This window comes from Esox lucius, chromosome 12, assembly GCF_011004845.1.
Source record: "Esox lucius isolate fEsoLuc1 chromosome 12, fEsoLuc1.pri, whole genome shotgun sequence".
Classification (NCBI taxonomy): Eukaryota; Metazoa; Chordata; class Actinopteri; order Esociformes; family Esocidae; genus Esox; species Esox lucius.
The window spans coordinates 17857761-17872795 of NC_047580.1; the positions used below are offsets into that span (position 1 = coordinate 17857761).

Here is a 15035-nt window from a genome sequence, read left to right on the forward strand (position 1 = left end):
CCCTCTAAGCCTGGGTCCTCTCTAGGTTTCTTCCTAAATTTCGGCCTTCAAAATATTGATTGATTGATAAATCTGAGTAACTGATCTTTTTTTTTATTCTACCTTCTCCTGTGGTTCAAGGACCAAAACCTTTGTCTGAGGCTCCATTGGTCTGTCACTTAGACTTTGAAAATAGTCATATAGGAAAACACCCAGTGCTATGTTATTTCATGAAGGGACTATGTTTGTTACATCCAGTATTCAAGCCTTTAACTCTATCTGGGAATGTCCAGTTGCCAAGCCTTTAACTCTATCTGGGAATGTCCAGTTGCCAAGCCTTTAACTCTATCTGGGAATGTCCAGTTGCCAAGCCTTTAACTCTATCTGGGAATGTCCAGTCTCCAAGCCAGTAACTTTATCTGGGAATGTCCAGTCGCCAAGCCTTTAACTCTATCTGGGAATGTCCAGTCTCCAAGCCTGTAACTCTATCTAGGAATGTCCAGTCACCAAGCTTTTAGCCCTTCCTTAGGATTGGTATGTTGTGGTGGAGCATACAGCTGCCTTTAGCGACACTGGAAAGCATGGGGAATAAATATTTTTCCTTCAAAATCTTAATTGTTTCTCTTGTGCCCACAAAGTAAGTTGTGTTTTATTGTTTTCTAAACTCTAATTTAAGTCTATGGTCAGCAAAAATTACAATGTTCTCATCTTGGCTCTTGTGGCTTTTCACCCACTTCCCTTTACTTCTCCGGAAGAGCAAAACCACTGTTTGTATTCTATACGCATGTTGTGCATCTAGTTGGATAGAGTTTTATGCCTAAGCCAACATTTCTTTGTGTACTACACATCTCCATGAGAGGGGAGGCCAGTCTCTCATGAATTGTTTTCTCATTGGATAGTGGAAGCTATTTAATTTAATTGGCTTATAAAAGCAAGGTGTTATAGACTTCAAAAGGCTCACGCCTCTTAGAGTTCTGGCTACTACTTGGACATTATTTGATTTGTGATGTGGTGTATTGGGCATCTCCTCATAGTTTTATGAAGTTCTACTAACTCAGCACCATGGTAACATAATTTGTGCATTTTGTCTTAGCCGTCTGCTTCTAAGGTTGATATTTGAGATGGCATGCTTCAAATGTATGTATTTGATCCAGGAGTTAGCCATATCCCCATGTCTCACTGCATTTACCTGCTTGCAAGAGCATAAGGATTTTCAGCATGCTCAAGAATGACCGAAAGGTGAATGAGTGGCTCTTTACCATGAGGGAAGGTCTCACCTCATTGACCTCTCAACCTCTGTTTGCAGTGGATGTGTGCTATATGCGCGATCCTCGAGCTAATTAGGAATTCATTGAAAAAAATGTAATCTCCCTTAAAGTCTCAGAGAACTGAGGTTACAAAAGTAACCCTGAGTTATGAAACATAGTGGTAGTGGCATAATATGTACAGAACGAGAGGGAATTATGCAAATAAACACTAATGATGGTTAATGAGCTTTCATTCTGAGCTCTAGGGAGAGAAAGGCATAAACACACACATCCACCAGCACATGTTCCTTCACATTGGCTGTCTAAAGCACTGACATTCTTACTCACAGAATGAGTCAGCTCCCAGCAGCGGCAAACAATATCTGTCTATAGGGCACAGTTACTGTAATGTCACTCACTCTTATATGTTAGCACACCAGACAATTTGATTTTCAACAACATTGATTTGCTATTCACTTTGTGTGTGTATTTCCTTTTGATTGTCTGAGTTGTCTGCTTGCATTCTCATACAAACCCAGTCTTCTGGATGTAATATCCCCTTCACCAAAAGTGTACTGCATAAGGAATGACAAGAGGAATAGATAGGAACGAGGCAAGCTTTTGCTGAGATCAGAATGCTTCAGAGGAGAGGAGATGAGAGAAAAACTGGAGCTTGAGAGAGAGAGAGCGAGGGCACACTAGTTTATGTCATCACCGATCTCGTCCCGTCAGATCTCCAGATCTCTCACAGCCTTCAAGCTCCTCCTCCGCGTCCTAGCCAGCAGGTGGAGTCCTGTTGTCCCCTCCTACCATGCTTTGCTTTCCCTGTTTTTTTTGGTGACCGGGGCACTCTGTATCCACATTTGGTTTCTGTCTGTTCTGATACATCTAACTGTATTTTGCTTGTAAATTCTAGTATAGCAGTGTTCTGTATGTGGTTGTTTCAGTGTGCAATGATGCATGCCATAACCCTGTCCAGCTGGTGAGGTCAGAGTTATAGTATTAGCCACTAAGAATATTGGAATCTCTTTCATTAAGACCCCTGTGCACACATCCATTATTACAGTATATATGCATGCTTAAACAGCTGACAGGTTCGGTTTCCTGCTGACGTCAGCCCTCAGAGAAACCTAAAAATGTCACATCCTATCATCTGTGGAGGTTATGCATTTGGAGAGCACAGTGATGTTATGTGACATTTGCCTAGGATCTTTTTTTTTAACCAAGTCACTTAAAAAACAATAAAAAATACCAACCCGGAGAGAGCAAGATTATCCTTCAGTTCAGGTTACCTTATGAGGCTTCCCCTCAACTGAATATGATTTCCCTGTGAATGTTGTGAAAGCCCAAATGCACCTCTAGAAACAGCCACAGAAGTAGTGAATTAATATTTCAGTTGTGCTGACTCGAAGCAAAGCCAGCTTGTGCCAGATGTGTTTTTTAATTTTCTCCTCCAGGTGTTGATTATATTCTTGTTAACATCACTAGGGTAGGCCAGAAACGGTTGTTTCATAGGCTTACTCAAAAGGGTGCTGTGTTAAAAAAACAGTTAAAAAATGTATCCACCCAATCAATGCACCTGGTCATTGGGGAAAGAGAAATAGTTACTAGTTATTTTCTTTATGAATAGTTTAATGATATATGTATACATGTTGAAAAGTTAAGAGAAAGAGCTTTATTCAATGTGCAACTGGTTTGGTTCTAACCCTTTCTATTTCAATGAAGATATTAATATTATTGGGTTGTATTTTCACATTAAAACATTTCACAATAAAACAGAATTCCTATAATTCCAATTCATTAAATATCCAATAACCTTGACAAATTTTAATTTTAAAACGGGAATTCTGAACCACATGTTAAAATGCTTAGCTAACTAACTAGTGTGCAGTTAGCTCCAAAAGCTAAACCTTGGAAGCTGTCTATCCAGTGCCCAAGCCAAGTACAAGTATACAAAAAGCCTTTGTTCACTTGGTTATAGTTATTCCACTGGAATTGGGATTTTGAGCAATGTGTTGTAAAAATTGGGATTTTGAGCAACCTGTTATAAAACCTTAGATAGATTGCCAAGCTAGCTATTTGTTATCAAGCAAGCTGTTATTCCCCTTATAGATTCTAGAGGCCTAAACTTACAAATACAGTAAATCCTTGTGATATAGAGATAAAATACATCATCTACACTCACCTAAAGTGAGTTGTGTGTGAACATCCCAGTAACTGGGCAGATTGTGAAATACTCAGACCGGCCCGTCTGGCACCAACAACCATGCCACGCTCAAAATTGCTTAAATCACCTTTCTTTCCCATTCTGACATTCAGTTTGGAGTTCAGGAGATTGTCTTGACCAGGACCACACCCCTAAATGCATTGAAGCAACTGCCATGTGATTGGTTGATTTGATAATTGCATTAATGAGAAATTGAACAGGTGTTCCTAATAATCCTTTAGGTGAGTGTAGATGAGTAACTCAGAAGGTCTTCTCACCTGGTTGCTGTTTCCATTGTTTGTGGTTGAGAAAAACAATAATTTACATTCAAGAGGAACGTATCAATAATATAGGGCATGGATATTATTGAGACCAGACAAGTAGAACAAGCAATATTTATTCTATTACAGTTTTTCTGAATTGCTAAAACACTAAACCCCATTCTCTGAACTAAATTCTCAGTGGCCTAAACCAATTTGTTGTCTCTCTTTGGGCAAAACCTTAAACAAGTTCAGGTAGTTAACACCATTTGCAAATTGCATTCACCCTGTTTGAAAAACTCATTCTCATTCACTAAATCACATTTCACACTGTGAGGCACTTGTGTTGCAGAATGGTAAACAAGGGCGGCAAAAGTTAAACACAACTTCAACACGGTTGTCATCGTTTACACATAATGACTAAAAATAGTTCAAACCAATTGTACAGAATATAACTCAGTTTGGAGTTCACAGGTGGTACAGGTCTGAGGCACAGGAGAAGAGTATGTGTAAGAGGTGGTGGACGCGGAGGAAGAGTCCTCTGGTCAGACCCAGCACATTGACATGATGCTTAGGCAGAATTCATCTCTCATTTACTTAGATTTTGCAGTTTCTCAGTATTTTTCAGTTTATTGTAATGTTCATTTTGAGTTTTCTTTGGTCCTTGGTCTTTTGATGTGGACTATTGTATTTTTATACCACTGCTGTATATATAAACATTCAGTACTGTATCACCTGCAGTACTTGCATTATTCAATATATTCACTGAACTAAGTTGTGATTATTTTACTTTTTTATAGCAAAATGTGTTTACTATTTACAATTAAGAAAAAACATGTAACTACATGCCCAGGACGCTGTGTTCTCCAGTTTTCATGTAGTGTCTAATGAATGCTCGGTATCATTTATATATTGGCTGGTTGTGTGTATTATCTGAGCATTGTTTGATCAAAATCAAGCATAGTTTTATTTTGAGCACAGATAAAATGGTTTTGAGGCGCGTGTTTGATTTTGACAGAAGAGTCAGGGGTTTTGTGAATGTAGGTTGAACTGTTTAAAGTTTTGAGAAAATGGGTGAAGGTTTCAAGAAATGTCTTAGCAATTGTGTAAATATGTATATACATTACATACATTTACAGAAATATAACAACAGGTTTGTTCCTTCAGGCTTATTAATCACTTTAATTTTTATAGAGGGTGTGCCTTGGTTTTAGAAATTTTTGCTGTTACAGTAGATTGGTCACAGGTTGTAACTCTTATTATACAACTGTCAAATTACATTGTTAACTGTTCTGTGCTTATTGTTATTGCTAAGAATGCATATTTTAAACTAGCAAATGTCATTACTTGCACTTAAAAGCAAAATACCATCAAATGTAATACTTTGGTTTATTTAATACAAACTATGCTATAAACATAGTTACATCACAATGCAATTCAACTTCCAGCAATGTCCAGTTCAGCTGCAGATTTTCTCTCTGTGTTTGTGTGTGTGTGTAGTCCCATTGCCTAATACACTCCCTCACAACTCCAGCATGAGTAAAGCCACCAGGCCGATAATAGCAATCAGGGATGTAGTTACACTTCCTACATTTGACTGAGGTTGTTCACTAGTCCTCACCGTCTCCCGGTCTGTTGCTTGCCCCTCCCCATTCCACTGATCCTCTTTTACCTTCTCTCGATCCATAAGCTCAGTTCCTGTCTCCTTGGTGTCAGTCATGGTTGGGTGAGGGAATTGGGATGCTGATTCCAGCTCTGTGTCGTTTGTGGCTGTGTGTGTGGAGGGCAATTCAGGGCCTGGGGAAGAGCTGTCTTTCGTCTCCTCCTCAACGTCATCTGAAGGCACTGGGGAAACATAAGGACAAATCTAAAGCTGTGTGTCCAAGGTTGGTCCTGTGGTTTAAGATGCTGCCTCTGGTGTACATATACCACTATATCATAGATTTGAACTACACCCATGACTCGTTCAGAAAAATCTCTCTCCTTTTTTCCCCAGATGTCTCTACTATAAAGCATAATAATGTCTGAATACATAAATATAAACAGCTCTGGAAATAATTAAGAGACCACTGCACCTTTTTCTTTCCTTCAAAAAGGAAGGTTTTGAGTGAGGAACAGAAGGGTTAAAATTAAGAGACCACAACAAATTGAATGCTTCTGTTCCTCACTCAAAACTTTCCTTTTTTAACTTTTTTGGAAAGGAAAGAAAAAGGTGCAATGGTCTCTTAATTTTTTCCGGGAGCTCTATATGTACTACTGTTCATTTTGTTTGGGTCACGTAGAAATGTACTTTTTGTCAGAAATACGGTGGCGTCATTGTTACAGTTTTTCTCATTTGCTAAGACATGCTTAATGGAACTGGAATCCACTTGATCTTCATCATCACCTTCTTTGCACAGCGGAAGTCTTCTCTTGCCAGTGTGTTAACACTTTTTCATTTTTTCCCCACCCTTTGTCAAAACAGTTACCACAGATCTTGTCGAAAGACCCCAAACTCTATTGGATTAACTGTGTTGAACAAAAGGAAAGCATCTATTCACAGATGATAGAAAGTACGTGCATAATTATGAATCTCTAATGCACCTGTGTGAAACTCCTTCGCACAACTCACTTCACAGCGATCAGTCCTCAACTAACTATAAAAGATGCCACCTCTGTGTTGCTATTTGCAAGCATGGATCAAAGAGGCCAAAGGCACGTAAGGAGAGGAAGAGGCCTTGGCAGAGGGGGCCGAGGAAGAGGAGTTTGCATGCACGGTGGAGGAGAGAATAGAGCTCAAGTTTCAAATGAAATTTAGGCAACAATTATTGCCCATGTTATCAATCATGGCTTGTCCTTTAGAGAGGCTGGACAAAGGGTCCAGCCCGTTCTGAGTTGGAGCACTGTGGCATCTATAGTGAGGCTTTTTCAGAATGACAATAGGTAAGTCACAATGTTATTTTAGATTTACTGTATTTCCCTGTTGGCAGAACAAACTGTGTCTGGAGTAATGCAGTTGCTTCATGAATTACAGTTTTTCTGAATTGTTAAGACACATTTCTTGAAACCTGCTCTCCTTTTCTCTAAACTGTGAACACAAAACCCAATTTTCAAGCTACATTCACAAAACCTCTAACTCCTCTTGCAAAACCAAACATTTGACCCAAAACCATTTTAACTTTAATCAAAATCACTCACTACCGTCAAAAACCACACAAAACCAGCTAATGTGCAAACACAACTTAGCAACCATTACACACTACATAAATAAATGCAAAACACTGTGGGATAGCGGGAAATTGTTTATTCTTGTAATCAGATTTAAACAAAAATAAATAAAATGAAGCTTTTAAAAAAACTGCAGCAGAAAAGAGAAACAAAAGTTATGTAAAGAAAAAAATAAATAAGACATGTTTACAGCATTTATTCTGCCTCAGGATCACGCCTCTCTGCTGGGTGAGGCCACAGGACTTCATCCACGTCACATGCTATGTTCTCCCTTGCAAGGCAACGGGGAAAGAATCCTTTAGCATGCCGAAACCAGCCCTGGCAAGATTCCACGCTGATGTCGCCACATGCTCCAGTCATTGCTTGAATTAGGTTCTCCTGTGTGTAAGGGTTATGGTCATACACTTTCCATCTCACTTGCCGAGAAAAACTCCTCGATAGGGTTTAAGGAGGGAGAGTATGGTGGAAGAAAGACATTAATAAAATGCTGCTCATTTTGAAACCAGTCGCGTATTCTCGGACCACGGTGAAAGCTCACATTGTCCCAAATGACAACATACATGGGACGCTCCGCCTGCTCGCGCTCCCTCTGCTCGAGCAGAGCACCCCGTAGACCATCCAGGAATGTTAGTAGCAGTTCGGTGTTGTATGACCCAACAGTAACATGACTGTTGAGAACCCCATAGCTGCTGATGGCAGCACAGATGGTTACATTTCCACCACGCTGGCCAGGCAGTTCAATAATGGCACGTTGACCTATCACGTTACGACCCCTTCTCCTTTTGGCTAGATTGAATCCAGCTTCATCCATGAAAATGTATTCATGAGGCATAGCCATTGAGTCAAGCTCAAAGATTCTCTGTACACAGTGAAAACTACATTTAGTTCCATAAATGACACAGTAAGATGTATACATGTGCTGCTTCCCAAACTACACAGTACTTTCTAGTACTGAGTTTACTTACTTGCACATATTGACATCGTAGCTCTTTCACTCTCTCACTGTTTCGCTCAAATGGTACCCGATAAACTTGTTTCATCCTTATCTTGTTGCGTTGCAGGAGACAATCAATTGTTGACAGACTCACACTATTTATTCCCTCGAAATCTACGTTGTCTTCTACAATCCGCTGCTGTATTTCATGCAGTGGAATTGCATTGTTCTGACGGACCATATCCACAACAAGTGTCTCCTGGTGTTGTGAGAACCTGTGTGTCCTTCCACCCTCATGAGGCCCTCTTTCAATTCTGTAAAAAGAACCCCATTCAGTTAGAAGTATACACATACACACACATTTTATTCAGTAAATGTTTTAAAAACACAGTGCCATGGAAAAGTTCTGTCTCATTGTCCCCTTTCTGAGACAAGTATACTTTACCTGTTTTCTTCTCTGAAGGTCCGGATTCTAGAAGCCACTGAGAACCTGCTTAGGTTTGGTTGCACACGTTGCCCTGCCTCCCTCATAGTCATGCCATGCACCAGAACATGATCTATGACAGTTGCTCGAATGTCATTTGAAATTATTGATCTGCTTGGTCTTTGTCCTCGCCCACCACCTCTGACACAGACTCCTCTTCCTCTTCCACCTCTTCCTCTGTTCTGCTCCATTGTTGGATCAACTCATGCCATTTGCATTTGACCAGGCTGAAATACTGTTTTCTAATTGTGTGCACTGATTGGACACATGTGTTTTCAATTTTGAGTGGTAGTGTGTAAAGGATGAGAACAGTCTGTTAGTTGTGTTTAACTTCTGTAGCCTGTGTGCACCATTCTGGGTACAAGTGTATGACACTGCAAAGTTGTGTTCTGTGTTTGAGAATGTGTTTAGAGTTTTGGTAAATGGGCGATTCAGATTCGCAAATTGTGTCCTAAACAGATGAAAAGTGTTTAAGATTTTGACAACAGTGTGATTGATTTGATAAAAGAGTTTTGGCAGTTGCCAGTTTAGTTTTTACAATGGGATTTAGTGTTTTAGCAATTCAGAAAAACTGTAATGTGACTGTCATAAGGTCAATTTTGACATGCTTTTTGCATTTACTTTATAGAATCCACAGACTACCACACACTGGTGGCAGAGGAAAGATATTTAATGTTGAACAGGTTCTGAATATTTCAACTCCTTATTTTGTTTTTTGGATATTTCCACCCATACGTTTCCTTTGGTTGTGTTTTTAGTTTGAAAAGTATGGAAAAAAGAATGACATGGGCAAAATGCAGTACAATAAAGAGTTTTTGTTTCTCAGTATTTCTGATTTTGGGTTAAATACTTAATTGGTTCTTTGGTAAAGAAAGAATGCAGTACTACTGTAAAGCTGTACATTAATGAATGTCTGAATTTGTGCTTACTGTAGGTCTTTACAACAACAGTTCATGGGCACAGAAAGATCTGCTCGCAAGAATATAATGAATGAATAACTTTCTTAGCAAATGTCACTTTTTTACAGTATTTCAACAGGGCATCTCAAAAACTTGTAAAAAGGAGACAATAATACAATTCATGATGTGACATTATTGATTGCCTTTTGGCACATAGTATAACTATGTAAAGTATAAACAAATGGCACAGGCATATGGTGGACGAGGAGGAAATGGCAAAGGCATATGGTGGACAGGTGTTTGATGGAAATATTTGCTTTTATTGCATTTTTTTAGTGTTTCGTGAGTGTTAGAGCATTTTGCAAACAAAATGAGTTACTTGGGCTAGAGAGCTTCAGGTTCAGCCTATGTTTTAACTGTATTGAAAAAGTGATGTCACAGTGGACAAATGTGTTTGAGCCATTGAGAAAGACTGTAATAATGTAAATTCCTGTTGTAGCTGGAAACAGCTGATTTTAAATGGAATATCTACATAGGTATACAGAGGCCTATTATCAGCAACCATTGTGATCCTAACAATGCCTCTGTTCAAACTCATTTCATATATGTTTTCATTGAAAACAAGGACATTTGTGACTCCAAAAAAAGTATATTTAAAATGAAATATAAAACTATGTTATCTGTGGGCTATAGGTGATGTATGTGTGCTATAGGTGATGTATGTGTGCCATAGGTGATATATGTGTGCTATAGGTGATGTATGTGTGCCATAGGTGATATATGTGTGCTATAGGTGATGTATGTGTGCTATAGGTGATGTATGTGTGCCATAGGTGATATATGTGTGCTATAGGTGATGTATGTGTGCCATAGGTGATATATGTGTGCTATAGGTGATGTATGTGTGCCATAGGTGATATATGTGTGCTATAGGTGATGTACGTGTGCTACAGGTAATATCTGTGTGCTACCTGTGCTATCTGTGTGCTATAGGTATATGTGTGCTATATGTGATGTATTTGTGCTACAGGTGATACCTGTTTGCTATAGGTGACATATGTGTGCTGTAGGTGATGTATGTGTGCTACAGGTAATATCTGTGTGCTCCCGGTGATATCTGTGTACTATAGGGATATCTGTGTGCTAAAGGTGATATATGTGTGCTACCGGTGATATCTGTGTGCTACCGGTGATATCTGTGTACTATAGGGATATCTGTGTGCTATAGGTGATATCTGTGTTCTATAGGTGATATCTGTGTGGTACAGGTGATATCTGTGTGCTTCTCACCACAGAGGTTCTGATCACATTGAGGCAGGGTTTCTGGACACATGGAACACCATTCACCTTCCTCGTAGGGTTTTTCAGCAACATAGTTACCTCTGAAATGCAATGGTCACACCCCCAGGGCTGTTAGTCAGGGACCAACCCCACTCCTAACCCTGAACATAAGGTATTACAGTGACTCAACCACTGTAATGCCATTGCTAAGACAATCAGTGAAATTCAATGGTAGGAATTAATGTAAGTTGAACATCTAAATTAAATGTAAGTGTAACCTTTGTTTTATAAACAGCTGGTGCCACACTTACGCTGGGAAATAATTGCAGACCAGGAAGTTAACTTTTTCCAAGGCAAGCCCCTCCATGGTGTCACATCGATGAAAAGCACAGCCCAAATACTGAGATTTCGCCCACACCATCTAAAACATCCACAGCACTTTGATTTGTTATGACTTATTCCTAATCGTCATCATCATCCATCACCCATCAGAAAAGGTTATTCACACAGGGATCAGGACAAACATCATTATTGGACAAATGCAGTTGGGCAATATCTGCGACAGCCTACTGACAATTCTTTAAACACAGTCTCCCTGTATCATTCACCTGAGTGTAGTGTCCACACATCTTGTCCTCCAGGCAGCTGTTGTTGTTGTAGTCATAGTCTAGGTACTCCAAGAACCACTTCTCCATGGCCTTGTTGGTGTTAAAGGGTGCGTTGGACGCGAACAGGTTCTCACCCATCTCCATTTCCTCTAGATCTGGGTTGTGCTCCCAGACACACTTCACAGCATAGCCCTCGGCTATGATCTTCAGTTTCTCATCCCATTTCTATTGGGGAGACAAACCAGGATATAAGATCACTTGTGATATGTTGGTGTAATCTGCACAGATGTAGTACTACAGAATAAACAACAGAGGGAGTCATTAACTAACCTGGAGGACCTGTGCATAACTATATGCTGTGTACTGTAGGACCCTTATATTTGTGATTCAGTAATATACTGTGGAACTTTAAATGAGTCAGTATCTATATTTCACATTTCCACATCCTCCACCATTTCCACATGCTTTTTCAATTCTAATCATGTCTGTTTTCTGATTCGATAGAGACTTATGTACTGTATGTCTCAAGTGAAACTATGAATTTGTGTTATGCTACACTTGCTCTACCCCTTTTTAAATAGTTTAGATGTGATAAAGATAGCACAGCACTAGCAGATTTTATTACAAGAGGCATGCTTTGGAAAATATTGGTGGAGTCTACAAATAAGACACTGTTAATAATTTTTAATTTCGTTTTTTTTTCTTTTGATACACTACACCACACTAACTGTCATATTTTAGCATTGTCTGACTGACCGTCCATTATTTGCCATTGGTATTTCTTCTTATTACTGCCTGTAGCAACATAATTTCCTTGTCGCCTATTGGAATGTTAATATTGTAAACCGATACTGAAGGGCTTGTCATACCAACACTGGCCACACTCCTGTAGACGGAAATAAAGATTGTATTTTGTTTGGAACTTGTGTTCAGTTGATTTAAATTAATGAAATTCTTTCATGTAATCCTTTAACCAACATTTTCATGTACACCACATCTTTCTTATTAGAATATGTATTAAATCATACCTCTAGGTTCTTCAGTATTATATCTATGTTATTAACTTATCCCACACAGATTCAGTCAGATTCCTATTTTATTCAAGTATGGTATTGAGATGCCATTTGTCAGATACAGATTTACTTTAATTCTGCTCACCAAACTTTATAGAAATAAATGAAAATTGGTGTATAGTTTTTGTATCATCCTTTGTCCAGACAAAGAGGTCCAGTGTGTGGAGTTATGTTAAATGAACTATATTTCTCCAGCCACCCTATGACTAAATAAACAGGGGACTTGTGTTGGAGGCCACTGATGCTATTTGAAATTCCACAGTATCTTTTATCCTAGCCTTAGGACATCAGATCTCCTCCTGTCTGTGCTTTGACAATACAGAGTTGCCCAGTGACTCAATAGCATGCTTCATTCTGTGAAAACAAAGCCGCCCCCCCCCCAGACCATCTGGTCAGCAACTGATGCCATGCCCTTTATTCAGAACATCAAGGCTGTGCCACAGCGGGTGAGACTCAGCAGATTAGTGCTTTTCCCAAAAAAAAGCATTCTTACCTGCTATATACGTTTTTCAAATAAATGTTCTTGTTACAGGTATGCTCTGTTACTTCCTGCATACTCCTCATTATGTCTGGCTCTAGGTCACTGATAATGTGTAACGGACATTCCAAACCCAGGCCATGCAATAAACCGTGATGACGGTAGGTAAGGGTAAAGCCTTGATTAACAGTAAGTTTATGTTGCACTCTAACCTGTCCGTTTGTCTGAATGTTGCGGTTTTGTTCAGGATAACTCATGATTTCACTCTAATGACATTACTAATGCTATAATGCTCTGAACTAATGCAATAAATCCATTTAGTCTTGCATTCTCAATCCAGTTTAGTTTAACAATCATGAATGTGAAAATTACTCCAAATTGTCATAGACCTTTAGCAAGCACATTCCACAGTGCGCGTACATACACAAAGCCACACACCCTCCCAAGCATTGCACAACGCTGGATTAAACTCCCACTCACTAAGTCACCGTAGGGTAAATCAACCAAGAAATGCTCCTCTGTGACTGGATGTCCACTAAAGTGTCTATGTATTATTTCTATTGTATAAACTATATGGTGACTTAAAACACTGGCATGGCTGTTTTTGTCTACTGCATCACTGTGATTCAGTAACCATGCCAAGACATACTAATCTGTGGTAAAGGTCCGCTAGAACAAAAGCTTTTGTTATTTATGACATTACTTCCTTTTTGAGACTAGACCATTCAACAGATCATTTAGATAACTGAAGCAACCACCTAGTAGAACCACACTAAACAACTGACAGTATTGTACAACAATAAATTGAATAAAAAATGTCATTGCACATCCCCTCATCAGAAGAAAACGATATTTACATCCACCTACCGCAAACTCAATGCATTCTTTCGCGGACCTACCCCATCAGAGGAAAGAGCTCTTCTGAGCACACCACTGACATCAGTCTATACAAGGAACCCACTGGCCACCTGTTTGTAATGCCAATATCCAAGAAGCTCCTCAACACAAAGTCTTGAAAACATATCATTTCCACCTACTTTCACGCGGCGGCGACGACAAGAAACACAAATACAGACAGGCGCCTATCTGTCCCGCCTGAAGCTCTTACCACTTCAGTCATGTTAGCAGCACTTGGTACCACCCGTCCACGGTATCTGTTGTGCAGCACCACGATGCTCTCCGCGTCCTCCTGGCTCAGCTGGCAGGAGGCTGGACGCAGGCTGACGATGACACACAGTCCTGCCAGGACAGCACAGACAACTGTCCCTCTCAGCATGTCCGTCTCCCTCTGACGGGCCACTTCAGATGTCTGTAGTGGTTACACAGTGCACACTGCCGTTGTTTGTTGCTGTACGTGAGGGCGCGCGTGCGTGTTCATGCACGTGTCTGTGAAAGTCTTTGTACTCGTGTGTGTGTTTCTATGTATGTGTGTGTGTGAGGGTCTGGGGTTTTCGTGCTCCTGCCGCTCGGTCTCTCGTCTTGAATCTGAGGCTCAGTCAAGCCAGCCTGGATATTTTAAGAGGGAGTGGATCCACCCCACTCTTCAGGGGAGAACCCCCACACCACCCTCGCTAAGTCACACCCCCCTTCTGCTCTGCCTGGTACATGCTTACACCACCCAAAAACAATTCCCCTATTCTTACAGATCTGGTGTGATTTCAGGCGGAAACAGACTAGCATGGAGATATAGATGCATATCTCTGACTCAAGCCCAGTTGGCCTTCACCATGGGCTCATCTTCTCTGTCAACACTGAGTCAGGACACAGATTTCCCCGCAGTGCACCGGACAGGAAAGATCTTAAATCCAAACACTGGATGAGATTGAAACATCAGGCTGTTGACCTATTATGTTGTATCTCACCCCAGTATCATATTTACTTACTATTTTACAGCTCTTCACAGCAGAGGAATTTCCCCAGCTGATAAATATTGTAATGTGACCCTGTTTGCTGGGTTTGGAGGGGCATGATACACTTGGCACATAGACAGTACATCTCTGTCTTTTCAACAAATTGGTAGATGCCAGTCTTTTCCTCCTCAGTGTGTTTATTCAGATTTCAATGTAGTATATTGGAATACACTTTGAGTAAATAGTAAAATTGCTAAGGGGGTGGTGTTCCAACTGGCATCATGGCACTTTTTGATACATTTACACAAGGTAAAAATATTTTTTTCAAGGAAAGAAGACCCACATCTAATGAATGTGCATCACAGAGACTTATGCAGCAAGCCTTCTGTAATGCTAACAGCTCTACCTCCATTTGCTACTAGAGGAATGAGCATGGTGCATGCACCATAGTACCTTCTAAGGTCTGCACAAATTACATAGAATATATGCAAATGGACAAATTGCATATTAAATAAGGTATTCAATAGTA

At 40.0% G+C, this 15035-nt stretch overlaps 1 protein-coding gene across 1 annotated transcript; it reads right to left on the reverse strand.

Moving 5' to 3' along the window:
- Nucleotides 1-4846: 4846 nt before the first annotated feature.
- Nucleotides 4847-14161, reverse strand: LOC105027763 (peptidase inhibitor 16-like). Its single transcript, XM_010900010.4, has 5 exons — nucleotides 13765-14161; nucleotides 11106-11330; nucleotides 10809-10918; nucleotides 10507-10598; nucleotides 4847-5537 (listed from the first exon to the last, which is right to left on the reverse strand). Exons 1-5 carry the CDS (start codon nucleotides 13930-13932, stop codon nucleotides 5215-5217), a joined length of 918 nt encoding a protein of 305 aa, XP_010898312.2. The 5' UTR covers nucleotides 13933-14161; the 3' UTR covers nucleotides 4847-5214.
- Nucleotides 14162-15035: the final 874 nt, after the last annotated feature.